General features: G+C 38.2%; 1 protein-coding gene across 1 annotated transcript in view; it reads right to left on the bottom strand.

Moving 5' to 3' along the window:
- The window catches only part of CLYBL (citramalyl-CoA lyase), a 103,516-nt gene that overhangs the window by 19,209 nt on the left and 69,136 nt on the right, over window positions 1-15,171 (bottom strand). Inside the window, exons 3-6 of the mRNA XM_062514936.1 lie at window positions 8,354-8,542; window positions 4,692-4,793; window positions 2,824-2,917; window positions 1,256-1,423 (exon numbers count right to left, since the gene is read on the bottom strand). Coding sequence (XP_062370920.1) covers window positions 1,256-1,423; window positions 2,824-2,917; window positions 4,692-4,793; window positions 8,354-8,542 — 553 coding nt within the window. The remainder of the gene's footprint in view (window positions 1-1,255; window positions 1,424-2,823; window positions 2,918-4,691; window positions 4,794-8,353; window positions 8,543-15,171) is intronic.

Here is a 15,171-nt window from a genome sequence, read left to right as displayed (position 1 = left end):
CATTAAACATTCAGAAAGAGTGCTCTCAAAGGTGCTAGGCACCTGCAACTCCATCTTCTGTCAACAGGAGGTTCAGATGGTTATGTTTTTTCAAAAATCAAGCCTTTCCTTAAGCTAGGAAATATTGGTTGAGACTAGGTAGCCATCAGCAGGTGCTACCACTCAGCAGCTCTATTATTTTCCCAACTTCAAAGGCAGCTGAGTGTGGGGTGGAAGTCCACAGGGCCGTGGATAATATAGCTGTGAGGAGCTAACCATTTCACCTCCAAAACAAGACTTGGGTTTGCAAATGTCAAAGCTCAACAGACAGTAAAGCAGAGCTTGTGCCGAAAAGCATTGATTGCTATTCTTTCACTGGCATGCCAAGGTCATTTAAAATTGCACTTATTTTTTTGTTTGGTGCTTTAAGATATCATATGCAGCTAACTGTTAAACCAGAGTTTGCTAGGTGGCATTGCCAGGACCCATGCTTTTGGTAACAGAAATATAAGAGATGTACTATTCTCCTATGTGTATCCTGGAGGGTGGTCAGAGAAAAATAATGCAATGTTTGTCCTGTGTGTTATAATTCTCTAATGAATGTGTAAAATAGCTGATTTCTATTGCAACCCCCCAATCTTTGGTGGGTGCACTGTCCCAACGAAGTGTCCAAGTGACCTGGTACACCAATCACTGGGTAACAGGCTGCATTACAGGACTGTGGGGCAAGGAGCCTGCTGCTCTTGCTGTCTGCCAATACCCATAGGTGTCACCAGCACTTACTGGGGGGAAAGCCAGGAGATGAAAAACAAACCAAAGAAAACAATAAGGAAATAACTTTCCCCTAGCAGTTAGCATATGAGATTTACTTCTCAATTTTTTTTTGCCTAGAAAGGATTTTTTTAACTGCTGCTGTTGTGGAAACAAAGAGAGAGGGCTCCAGTTGTGGAGGAGCCATTGCAGAGTACAGTGTTGCCTTTCCCGTGCTCTGTGAAGGGAGGAATTACTGCACAGCCTCTACCCCAACTTCTCTTCAAAACCAGCCACACGCTTCATGGCATGTGGTTTTAAAAAGCAGCCTGTGACTTTTCAGGCAAAATTTTCAGCTGCAATTTTAAAGATCGTAATAAACACAGAAGAGCTTGATACCAATGAGATTTTCAATAAATGACCTGAAACAGCAATCAAGTTATTCATCTAAGTGACAGTAAACGCAGCAACATATTTAGAATGAACAAGACCCGTGCTCCTCTGAGACATCGGCAGAAAGTCGTACCAGTGAATCCCATTGAGGCACCTTCCCTCGATTGCCTGCGGAGCCCATCTTCATCGTGGAAATCAATGTAAACAAGGTCTATTGCTTGAAGGCCAAATGCCTTTGCTGTGACTATTATTTTTTGCCTGGCATATAGAATATCGTGAGTTTCCTTACTGCTTGTTGCACCTAAGAAAATAACAAGAACAAAGAAAAGCTGACAAGAGTGTTTTAAACATTTCTGGTTTAAATATTTCTTACGTTACAAAAAAAAAAAAAGGGAAACGTTGAGATTCTATTTAACTGATTTAGAAAATAGAAGAGGAGTGTAAGGCTACCCTATAGAGTCAAAATTACACTCTTCTGAGGAACAAAAGAAAGCTGCTTTAGCAAAAATAAAAAATAATATCCCTTTAAACACTAGCTTATAAACTTAGATTTTTGATTTCGTTTAAATCAGAAATTGAAAGCCTGAAGTCAGTGGAAGCTTTGTCTGGTAAGGACTGCTGACTTGGCTAAAATGAAAGTAATTATTTGATTTTACTATTTACTGAATGTACAGTTAGAAGCATTACAGCAAGAGAAGCTTTACACAAATTGATATACCGGGTCCAACTAAATGGTTAAAAAATTCACACTGAGAATAGAATTGCACTTTCCTTGGTTCTGATTCTTGTCACAACTGATGTCCTAAGCTGAATATTTAAGCTTTAGTATTTGAATGAAAAATTGATGGTAGATGACTTCTGAGAAGAAGCAAAAGTATTCATGAGACTTCATGCACTCCCAGGCTACCAGCTAAGCAACATACTCATGTGAAGGCTAATGGGGAAAAAAAAAAATAATAACAATAAGAACCATAAGGTAACTATTTAGATACAGATTTTCAGTCTGTAAGGAATATTTTAGTCAAGCAATACTGATTTTTACATTAACATGGTTGTTTTTAATGTAGAAGTTCACAGTTCTGTGCTTTTATCTTTTATCTTTAAATCAGAAGTTAACTGCCCTCTTATAAAATAAATGGTGAAGCACTTTTTATTTTTTAGGAAGACTAATAGTGCTTTCATGTGAATATGTGGCTGTATTGACATGTGACATCTTTAAAATAAATTTATGAAAGCAAAATGTAGCAGGAGAGTATTTGTGCTTGATGTCAAAAGCCTGAGTGACAGATGTATGTAAAGAAGTGGTGAAGCAGACACCAGAATTTTAGGACTTTTCAAATGCAGTTCTAAAAAGCATGTGAATTTTTTTTAATGGATATGATATTTTAAAATTGTTTCAGTGACTCAACAAGGTGTGTTTTTTTTGGTTTTTTGTTTGCTGGTTGGGGTTTTTTTTTACTAACATTTGGTACTGACTGGCAAGACGCACAACAAAGTGGTTCTCAGGGCCCTATAACACAAGGACCATGTTTTAAATTGCCAGTGGTACATTCTGCACTGAAAAGAAATTAAGGAGAAAAATAAAAACATAAAATGCAGACTTGAGTGTCATTACTTCAGTTATTGCTGTCAGAAATTTCACAGGCTTCTCCAACGCAAATGCCATACATAAACATTTATAGTAAAGAGACAAGTAACAACCTATGCTGGCACGGAAATCCTCTCCTCCAAAGACAACTGCATCCAAATGAAAGCCAGCCTGGGATCCTGTTTTCAGTGCTTCTTCACAGACAGCCTTCAAATGAAAACAGAGTATTAATGTCTACAGAAAAGCCAGATGCAGAGGGACTACAGAGGATATTACAGCATCTCAGTGTTACCAGAATCCTTCTGAGAATATTGCTCCTATTAAGCAAAGACATTTGCTTAGATGCTTGACAATGCACAATGCTTTAAAAAATGACTCAGCGAAAGAGAAAAAAGTATTTTGCTTTCCCTAAGCACCCAGATAGCAAATACAGATCATCAACAACAGGTTCCCCACCTTCTGGTTTGCATTATGCCCTGGGTGACCACTGAGTGTGGGTTACTGTGACCACTACTTCAGCTATTTATGTAGCAAAATGAAAAAAAATATTTGGCAAATACTGTGTGAAAACAAACAAAATGTACTAAATTTGATTAGTTTGACATGCAATATATTTGTGTGAGAAACAGAAACAAAAATCAGAATCTCTTTAATGAAATAAAAAATATGAATTGTTTACAACTATTTTAAGCTCCTTACAGGATAGGAGGACTGTCAATTTAAAGTCTCCAGCTACATATAACTAAAAATAAACTAAGGAAGTTAAAAATGCAACAAGTGCTGCAGAAAAGCATTAAAATAAGAGTAAAAAAATTTGCTGGTGTAGATATTTCATGAGGAGAGTAGTATTGCTATTTTATATTGATGTTTGGATAATATTAGTATCTTATAAGGCTAAGGTACGTGGAGAGAGACATGTAATTACCAGCTCTACTAATGGGTGTTCTATGGCAACTGGTGGGACACAGAAATATTCTTTGAGTGTGCTTTAAAAGGGAACTCTCCTGCCAGCATCAGCAACTGCAAAATTAAACCTCCACTATAAAATACTGTAATTGAAGAAAAACCTCAATGGTTTAATATACTATCTAATTCTGTGTTTGCACACCGGTTTGTGTGTCCATTTGGTTACTGCTTTATCATGCTCACAGATAGGTTAGTGTGTGCTGGAAGATAAATGGCTGTATCAAACGATCAGGCTGCCTGTGAGGTACTTCTGGAGGTACTTCTGATCTGTGTGTCCTCAGCTGGTCTGAAACTTTTCCCTTAGAGCTTGGGAGGGGAAGGCAGAATTCCTTGTGGATGCATGAATTCTTCTGTTTCATTACCACGTTGCCTTGCCTTTCTGAAAAGCCTGGACTCGATGGTAAGGGCTGGAGAGTGATTTATATTAAAATGAAAATTATAAATTAGATTTGATCTAAAATTACACTAAAAAATGAGGCTGTTTTTCAAGTATTTTCAAAGTTAGTTTTGTTTCTAATCTTAGCATTAAACACTCCATCATACACACAAAGAAATGATAACATGGAATTTGTTTGTAATGTTGTTAGTAGAAACCATTATAAAGATGCAAGTTTAGCAACAGTGAAATGATGATTAACTTTTATTTCAAGATAAGTGTTATACAAAAGTTGTGTCCGACAGCTACTAAATAACCTGCAACACTGAGTATTCCAAATCTTTGTAGAGGCCTGTTTCCACTCCAAGTGTGTTCAAAACAATAACAGGAATGAAGAGAGATTTTGTTATTTGATGTGGACTGTATGGAACGATTCTGTCACAGGAATATTTTGAATTTATGAAGGCCTTTATGATACAAACATCACAGTTCAATGTGCAAATGTTTTTGGGGATTGAACAATATGTTTTGTATTTTTTAACCTCTTTTCCTTGGTGAAATTAGGGAGATACTGAGGAGTATTCTGCTTATTCTAGTTTGCTGAGACGGCAAAATATGAACACTTCAAGACTTTCTTACCTTAAAATTGAGCAAGCCCATTGCAGTTTCCACAAAGGGGATAAAATTCATTGGTTGTACAAGTGTTCGGCCTTTTAGGTGATGTAAGAATTTGTCTGAAAACTAAAACTAGACAGAATGAGTTATCACAGGGAAAAAAAAGAACAGTCTACATGTATACGCAACATGACAAATATTCACCTGACTGTAACAAACACCTCTTCCCACAACAAAATCTGATAACTAAAAAAATTAAAACAGCTATTAACAAGGCCTGTGGTTTGAAACTTCAGCATTCCCATACATTTCTAAATTTGGAGGCTGGTTTGCAAGGAAAAAAAAAAAATTAAAAAAAAATCCAAGCTTAGCACCTCTCACCCTGGCTTAGTGAAATGCAAATCTATGGGCTCTGGAAAACAATGAAGTGCTGCTGTACCTGAGGTCCGGTTTTGTTTCAGGTCCAGCACTGCCATCACTGGAAGCACTCCCCAGCCTTCTAAGTGGCATCCGTATTATTCATTACGGCACCGTTACCCTTTTGTTCAATAGGCTTTTCTTCATAATTTTTTAGCTTACCTAGGAAGGCCTTAAAAAGGAAGTTTAATTCTTTGAAGACCAAAGCTTGCCAATTTTTTCCATGAGACCAGTTCACAGCTAGCTCTGAGCTGCCAGTGGGGTAGCCCAAATTCCAAAATCTATCATCTGGAAACATACAAAAGCTCTTGCACAGATTTTTCCCCTTTCAAAAGGGAAAAAAAAAAAAAGGGGGGGGGAACCTTCAGCCCTATATTGTAAATGTATTATGTCTGTCCAGATTAAGTAATTTGTGTCAAGATAAACAGATTGCAGGTAGTGCAAAAATGTTAGTAAATAAAGACAAAAATCACATATGCATATATTTTAAATTTAAGGAATATTCAACTATTAATGGATATCAAAGGAAAGGGAATTTTAATCATCTCTCCATTCAGTCTCAGTTGGGTAAATCATATCTAAGAGATTTGCATAAATATAAACCATCAAAGACTTTTCATCTTCAAAGGGGGTTTCAAGACCCTATAAGCTTTGTACTGTAATCATCGCAGGTCACAACCCTGCAGGAATAAGGCTGCTATGGCAACATAAAAAACTAATGCTTAAGGCTTAGCATAATATTCTGACTAATAGAAAGGAAACTCATTTTAAAAGCTGGCAGCCTATTTACCAGAAGCTGGATTAGAGGTGTTATTTCCCCTTTTAGCTTCCCCCCATCAACCCTCCCCAAAAGAAGGAAAATCTAATCACCCAGATCTTGGGGGGGGGGGGGGGGGGGGGGAGAAATGCTTTCAGCAATTTGCAGTAACTTTACAATTAAGCCAAAATAAATCACAGCTTTCTCCGATGAAGAATTCTGCCCTCCCATCTCTGCTCTGCATCATCATCATGGCCCTCTTGGTAACTTTTCTTTAATGAAGAGAATTCCACTCAAAAATGCACAAGGAGGAAAATAAAAATCAATTCAATTCACTCTGTACACTATGGCAGGTTACTACAGTGACAGAAAACAGTAAAGTTCACTCAGGCAAATGAAAAAAATGAAGTAATATAATGTTAACTGCATATCTTTTTAAGACTCCTAACTTTTTAATTTTTTAAGAGAAAAAAAGGTAAAAAGTGATACTGTATGTATATTTTAGGTGCAAGTTAAAGAGCAGAGTTCTTGTTTTATTTTAAAATATTTTAAATCACACTCCTGGAATTCTTGCCATCTTTTATTTTTGAAGGTACAGCAAAAAAACCAAACCAAACCAAACCAAAAACCACATTTAATTAAATATTGCCTCCCTTCCTCTCCCTTGTAAAAGATTTGCAATAAGCACCAATACAAAAGGTAACGACTGGAGAAGTTTCAATTAATTTTTTTTTTTTTCAAAAGGAGACGATTAAATGTTTCCGGCCCGGTAAAGTGTTCATTTCAGGGAGAAAAGGAAAAAAAAAAAGAAGGCGGAGGAAAAAAAAAACCCACAAAGCTTGGGGAGGGGATGAAGTAGCAAGGCCTCAGCAATTCTTTCAATTCCAGTGCACACCCAATAGTGTGTTGGGAAGAATGCACACTGGTCGGGATTTGTGGGAGAATTGTCCCGCCACAAAGGAGGGAGAGTTACGCTTGTTATAGTCCAATAAGCCATGCCAGTCAAACAAGTACCCACACTAGGGACAAAAGGAAAGCAAGAGATTCTCACACAAAAGAAAACAAGTAAGCCCATCTTTTAGTTGTGCATCAGCCTCCAGGTTTTCTCCTGCACATAAATAAAAATGAAGGGGGGGGGGGGAGCGAGTGTGCGTGGAGGGAAAGCAACAGCTTCTGGGAGGCTGAAAAATCATGCTGGAGTGAATTTTTGGAGGATTGGGAAAAGAAGGCAGTGGCGTTAGTCAGAGTATGTTCTTTGTGTGCAAAGGTTGGGCAAAGGCAGAGAGAAGCAAAATAAGGACAATGAGGCAGAAGCTTCTGGGACTGGCTCATTTTCCATGATGGAAATAAAAGTCAGCAAGAGGAAAGGTGGAAGAGGATGAGGGGACAAAGACCCTTGGCATCCCCTCTCCCTGCAAAACCTACTTGGTGGCAGCAAGGGCTCTGCCATTTTGGTACCATGAATATTCATCACTGACAAGTTACATCTAACACTTCCATGGCTGTAAACCCTGAGAGGTGCACTCTGGTTAATTTAATTACCCGTTGGTGGAAAGGGATGGCGAACCTTCTGTGGCGAGTGGCGGAGGCCGAAGGGGCAGCGCCACAGAACGGACGGGCCCTGTCACACACCTGGCTCCATTGTGTGCCCAGGCCCATTTCAATGGTTTGATCAAGGTTAGATGCTGAGATTAAAATAGATCCTAATACGCCTGCCTGCCTTTCATCACAGCTTGCACGCGAGCTAGTTGCTCAGCTAGCGGTTTGCAAAAATATAAAGTGAATAATTAAGCATTATTCCTTTACTGGTGTGTTACAGCAATAATGGTATATCCAAACAAGTATTCCTCCTTTTTGACAATTAAAACAATTATAGCATAATTAGGCCTATTTCAAAGTTTTCTTAAGTAATTTGACATGCCAACCATTTACATTTCAGGTTTTTATTGGCTGAAAATTCAGTTGTGAAACACAAACACACCTGTCAGCAATTAAAAAGGAAGAAGTAGAGAACTGTTCAGGAAATAATATCTGTGCTAATTAAAAACACTAGTTAAAAGCTTCCTGTTTGTTCCTCCAGTTGCCCCAAGGAGTGACCTTCCCCCCAACCCATTTTTTCATATGTGGCTAACATGGTTTCCCATCTCCTGCTTCCAATGCACGTGTAACTAAGGCTCTTGGACAGACAATAATTTTGCTTGTTAGGGTAGTCTGAGAAGAGTCAGGCACTTACCCTTCTACTTTTGACAATATATTCTGACAGAAATATTGGTTCTTTGTCAGCTGTGGGAGAAATACACCTGGTTTTCTTTATAAACGTGTTCCAGATATGCTTTTTATACAGCACATCACACACACATTTAAGTGGATGCACTTCCCAATTACCTCAGCCAAGCAACAACATCATGTGGTATTTGCAGCCTTCCTTTTAACTCACAGTCATTCATCTCTGTGCCTTTGTGAACTTGGCCCAAGAGCTTCAGTCAAAAGCTACAGTGTTGTTGGTACTCACCCATCTTATTTCCTCAACATTTTCAACCTTTGGCAGCATCATGCTTGAAGGAAGGGTCTTGGACTGCAAAAGCACCTCTAAATCTTCTTCTGCAAGGCCACTGGACACAGAGTTTATCCTGACACACTTTTCAGCATGGCCAAAGTCAAACTCTTCAAGCATTTTCACGATGGTCAGTCTTGCTTCTCTCTACAAAACATATGAGTTCAGATGCACAAGAAAAGAAAAAGAAAGCATATTTTCTATTGATAGAAAAATGTACTGAGAAGAAAATTTGTTGAAATTATATGGGGAAAACCTAGACAGCCAGTATGGTGGTGTCCCCAGAATGTCTGTCACTCTTAGACTTTATTGAAGCAGTCATCACCAGAACCTCACAGTTTTATCTTCCTCTTTGCTGTTTCTTTATAACTGATAAATTCAATGCATGGGGTTTCTACCACTTGAAGAAAACAAGATTTTTGTGTCTGCTAGTGCTGAACATGAGTAACAAACACGGATCTTTATGTTAACATAATGTGTTGCACTAACTCTTTGCTCTCTTAAAAAAGGAATATTCTTAAATTTGTATGAAACTATTTTTTGTAATTTTGCTCTATATTAACTGAATATCAAAAAAGTACACATATATATACACATATACATATATATATATATATTTCTCTGGTTTTCCTTTACTCCATGTATTCAAAGTGCATTAAAGGCAGTAACAGAATTCACAACTTGCGTATAAAAACAACGCTGAAGTAATACTAAGGTTTTTTTTAGACCACATAAAAGGATTTTCTGTTGGCACAAAATAAAATCTCCAAAGACACACACTTCCCCTGGTTGTTTGCTATTTTTGTGAATGTAAATTCACAAACCTGTTTAACAGTTGATTTGCATGAAGAATACTGGCATGCTTTTTTGAAATAAAATGAATGCATTTCTTGGCCTGGAGAAGGGGATAGGGGTAGAAGGAAGGTGCTGGGCTCCCTGCTTCCTGCCAACTGAAGTTTCCACCACAAATTCCTTCCACTCACCAACAGCCCCTAACAAATTTGCATTGTCAAAATGCACACTTATCAAAAGTAATTTCATTTGTGAAGAGTTTTTATGGGGCTAATAAAACTTTAAAGCTCCTGACTCATGGAGGGCTCAGGAATGACTTTAACAATATGCAGTTGCTGAATAGAGATGCTTTTCAAGAAAATAGGCAAACTCAAGCGGAAAAAAACAACCAAAAAAATCATCAAAGTTAATATCCAGGCTAATACAAATCAGCAAGAGAGCACATGACAGTAGATTTAAACCAGACGGATGCAAACCTCTGCTGGCAAGAGGGGCAGAGGTGGTTTCCCAATGTGGTCTGAGTTAAACAGTGTGAGGGAACAGTAGCTTACAGTTGTCAGGACCGATGAGAACAGGGTCTCCCAGGCCAGTTTAAGACAGCTCTGCAGTGTACTGATTTACAGGGCTGGGACCCATGATAATTAGGGTAAGTTTAGAGAAAAGCAATTGGTGGCTCTAACTGGTTAAAAGGAAGGAATAATGAAGCAGAAAGTTAATGAAATCTGAAACAAACAGACTTCAGCTTGGGGCTCCTAGCCGTGCTCCTCCGAAGGCTGGGAGCATATGCCCATTAATCGGACAGACAGGAACAAGGCACCCACGTTTGTATCCCTGGGTTGCGATCAAGGGGCGCGTTCAGAGGTAATCTCTGGAAAATGCAACCCAAAACATTCAAACTGCTGTGAATGGACTCTGTCTGGGGCCATTAGAGAAGCCACATAAAGACGCCGGCAGTTTAGTACAAACACGTCCAGCTGGAAGACAGCACCAGCACAAGGCTGTCTGAAATGGCTCTTCCAAATTAGGTAAACCCAACCATATGATGCCAATACCGGGAAATACAAAACCCCAATGTTTTCCTTCTCTGACCCAGGGTAATGGGTTTCTAGGGCTGGGCTGAAAGTTTCTGGACATGATGCAGAAGGGTAGCTTAAAAACGCACTCCAAACCAATTTATGCTTTTAATTAAAGTCAGATTATCGCTGTTTCTGCATACACTGATGCGATTTGCAAAAGAAAGATCTTCCCAAAATATCCTCTAAGGCAGCACTCAATTCCAGCTGAAGGCACATCTCCAGCAAACTTTCAGCCCAATTTGTTATGACTTTTTTTCAGAATATAATAATGAGCACTAGACCATCTCATATCTATTTTTCTCCTCAGTCTGCAAACTCCCTTCCCAAAAAAGACAGATCGTGTCTTTCTAGGTATATTTCCATACAAAACAGTTATTAACAGGCTGTTGCTGGTATCAATTTACATAAACTAAATGTGCAGCCCTCTGGTACGTCTCCCAAAAATAACCAACAACTTCACTGAATTTATACCAACCAACAAACATGGGGAGGGGGTTGTTGTTTTTTCCCGTATTTTAATAGAAAATATGTTGCTATGTTAGTTAACACACCCATGCCATCTGTTGGGTTGAGAATTTATACGTTTTCTTAGAACTGCTATGTTTTAGATCTGTCTGTCTAGATACCCCAGGAATGGAAACGTTTCCTTTCCACGATACAATATTTCTAGTCACTATAGTTTCCACAGTAAGAATCGATTTATGTTTTTAATTGTGGAACAAACTGATGGGACCTGGCTGCCAAAGCCAGAGTTTGTGAGGGGGCTGACTCAGTGCCTATGCTTCCTACGATGGAGGAAATCCAACTGATGTTAGTGGGGACTATCAGGTTCCCATGAAGGTTCCCACTAAAACTTTTCATGGGTAAATAAAAAATATTTATATTAAAACTTTTGATCAAATGTAGTAAAAACACGGAGAAAAAGGGAGACTCCTTTCTGCCTCATTAGGCAGGGAAATGTAGATGCTATTCTTGTTGTAGAATTCACACAAAAGCTAAAATCCTAACCTAGGTAAACTACTTCAACATTATAACACAGAAAAAGATAGTTCTTGATACAATAATAACCTCACTGCCAAGAATGGGAAAACTAGGATTTTTAAGGAACGATGAGAAAAAATATTTGCCCTGTTCATCGCATGAGAAATACAAGATCAGATAATACTTTGTCATGAAAGAATAGCTGATAAAGAAATAAACCTAATAATTAAGTAAAATATTTCATGCTCAGGTAGCTTGGGATGGTGGTATCCTCCTTGGGTCCCATGCGAGTTGGGCTCTTTATCAAACTGAACAAGAGAGAAAGACAACAGAGAGCTTCATGGTAAATAGTGATATATTAAAATACTCAAAATTTGCAACTTGTGCTGGAAAGCTCACTAAGGGAAAACAAAAAGGTTGGTCAGGGTGGCTACTTTAGCACCCCTTCTGTTTAACTCTGAGGAGGACACAGGAAGAGGTTCATTACCATGTGCATCGATGCCAACTGGTGAAGATAAAGGTGACGCAGCATTGCTGACAAATCCATTGCTACCCAAACACACAGACACTGAAATTAAAAATGGGAATATGCACATTGCCGACTCCACTGGCACCCATTAAACCTAATAACTAACCATCCTCATGAGTTTCTAGCTCTGAATTATCAAATCTGCAAAGAAAACAACATCCGTCCACTTTTACACTCCAGTGGAAGAGGTGGTCCCTCGCGGCAGGGCTGCGCAGTCTTGCCATCTGGAGAATAAATCGAGTGTGAAGTACAGTATAGTTTGGGACCAAGCTCCGTGGCAGCAGCCCAGCAGTTAGTTCATTAGTCCCAAACTTGCGGGGATTAGTGCGGTATCAGCTCTACTGTCGGATGGGATCAGGCAGGCAGAGCGCAAGACTTGGGGAAGGGGGTGGCGGCAAAGAAGGAGCCCCTTGGGTTTATTGATAAAACCACACTATATTAGTGGACCTGAATATGTGCTTTTGGTAACGGTGTTTGGAAACAGTTTCCCATCATCTGAATCAGTACTTTTCAATTTTTACTTTTTTTCCCTTTTTTTTTCCTTTTTTTCCCCCCTTTACGTTATATGTCAAAACGGAAATTTCCACTTCAGGACAGAAAAGCTACAGAAGAAAGAATGCCACAGAACTGGAAGTTCAGCCACCCACTCACCTTGGACACACTGTTAATACAGCAAAAATGAAACAAAGATAGTTAGATTTACAGCAGATGGAAAAATTACATTTTCTTTTTTTCTAACTGGTACACATCCTTACAATCTACTTTTCAGCACAGTGTTTTGTAGACCTACCTAATTTTGAGGATAAAATCTCTGTTTTGCTTTATTTTTCTTATCTAATCTTCCCCCCTTTTTTTTCTAAAGACTTTCAGGTCTTAATGTAAAGATTGTGGACATACTTAAATATATGTTTGTATATAGATCTCATGCTGTTAACATCTTTTGGTAACAATTCTTTACATGGAAATGTAAATATATGATGCACTAAAATGGCAGGCCAGAATCTATCATCCTCAATGCCATAATAAGTTGGCATGTTTCAAACAGGAGAGGAAAAATTAATTACTATAATCACAATTCAAGTTCTTTTTTTTTGTGACGTGTCTGACATGGTAAAAACATACATTTTTGTGTTAATGTTAATTCCTTGGAGTGGTTTGTTTACAGAACTTCACATTGCTGAATCTTTTGTCACTTATGCCATGCAAATGCACCTCTCAAATAAGATTTTGCAGAAGTGCACATTTATACTGTTTACCTATAGTAGCTTTTGTGCAGAATAAAGTTTATGCAGGAGGAAAGTCTAACATTTTCTGCATGCATAACTCTCCATCAATGAAGTGATGCCATATAGAATGATAGCATACAAGTGCCATTTAGTTTCAAATTCACAAATGGGATTGGCAAGAGAAAAGACAAATTGCATTTGTTTTTAAGGAAACAAAGAGAACCATAAATGTGAAGCAGAGCACTTCTGGGAGCAGGAGGTACTTGTCTCAGGAGACTTGCTCTACTTTGCACATATCAGGTACTTGTGAGAATAAATCTTTGAAATGGCAAGTACGTATTTCTAGTTAGTCTTGTTAGACTGGAAAGCTGCTGTAAAATATGCACAAAGCCTCCAGGATGTGCTTATTAAATATTTTCTTATTTTTACCTCTGAGCAGATAATCAGTTAACAGGTTTTTAAAGATTTAAGAAATTTTAGAATACATTTCCTTTTGGTTCAACATGGAACCAATCCTAAACCCACCATGTAACCAATCCTAAAGGAAAAAAGGGGCAGGAGTTGGGAGGAAGAGGGAGAATAGAGTCTCTATCACGTATGTTGGTGTCTCTCTGTATTTCAGGTAAACATATGTTTTAGTGTACTGACAGACACTGATTTTGCTGCTACTCTTTCTTGAAATCTTCATATTATTTCTTTAAGAATAATTTTTGGGTATTTTTAATTGTTGTTGTTGTTGTTGTTGTTGTTGTTGTTGTTGTTGTTGTTGTTAGATCCCAACCTTTTCACTTGTCTGGAAAGGATTCTTCATGACACCAAAATGAGTCATCTAACTCTGTGCACTTCTAGCATCTGCTGCTTTTCTCTCTGCTCTGCTAATTGTCCTTACACGCAGTACATGGTCTAGCAACACTAAAATGATGCAAACGTCAGTAGTCAGCATTGGGAACTAAGCAGCAATTTAATTATGCTCTGCTGAGGAAACCAAATTTCTTTGCCCATTTCTCTAGAAGTTTCATTTAAGCTCTGGGAACATGTCAGTGCACTTACCAACAATAGCTACCTTATATTTTTGAAAGACAAGATCTCTAAAAGCTGTCCATGAACAGCTGGGTGTGTTTGCTGCCATGTAAGTCTGGCAAGCCTCTCCCTCCCTCTACCAGTGTGGACAATGTGGATCCTGAAGGTATTAGGTGAGAGTCCATCCAAAACCATCAGAGTTGGGTAATTTCCACATAGAGTGGTCAGGTGGCCTGTCCCAAGATGCTGTGAATGTGGAGAATCAGTAAACAAGAACCTGAGGTTGTCTCTCTCAACAGCCCAGATCCAGGGCTCATGAACCCAAATAAAGCTTTAGGGGTGCTCAGCTATGTAAGTACTAAATTTCTGCTGAGCCTGACTACCCAAGGATGTGGATATGAATACAACAGCAAGACATTTTAGCAAGCTGTCATCAAGGAATATTTCTGACTTGCATGTATCTGAGAGAAATTTAAACAGAGGCAAGCAGGCTGCTAGAATGAACTGGCACAAAGAATAAACACATAATATGAAGAATGAGTATAAATGTCTCAGTAGCAAAAATGATACAGTACGGTATGTTTGTGTGTATCTGTGTGTACATAAACACAGAGACAGGCTTATACCTTAAGACTATGTGTACAGAACTGTTTCAAGAGGTTTTTAATGATAGTAATACATACGGCAACTTAAATAAATCAAAGTTTTGTTCATGTAGGTAGGCAGCTATTCTTCTGTCTGCCAACTTTTATAAACACAAAAGAGGTGTAAACAACCTTTCAATTAACACAAGTTAAGCTAGCACTAATTTAAGCTGGCTGCAAGAAGTAGTCTCTTTACTTTTTCCCCCTGGCTTTCTGAAGATACTTTTGGTTTTGTGACAGATTAGCGTCACAAATGAAAATTCTTTAGAAGCATTAGTGTTAATTAGTCTTCCTGGACAGTCCAAATGAGCTACTGCATGATGAAATAAGGCCACAAATTAAGCAGTATAATATATCAGTTTTAAAAGGGTTTATACTTTCCTTTCATCTGAACTTAGCAGCATGATATTTTTTATTTAAAAATATTACAGTTTAAGATGTATTTCCTTGGCAGTATGTAATAGATAACTATGGAAAATATATATGTTTAGATATCTATTTTTTATTT

Source organism: Cinclus cinclus, chromosome 2, assembly GCF_963662255.1.
Source record: "Cinclus cinclus chromosome 2, bCinCin1.1, whole genome shotgun sequence".
Classification (NCBI taxonomy): domain Eukaryota; kingdom Metazoa; phylum Chordata; class Aves; order Passeriformes; family Cinclidae; genus Cinclus; species Cinclus cinclus.
This window is presented reverse-complemented; position numbering and strand designations above follow the sequence as displayed.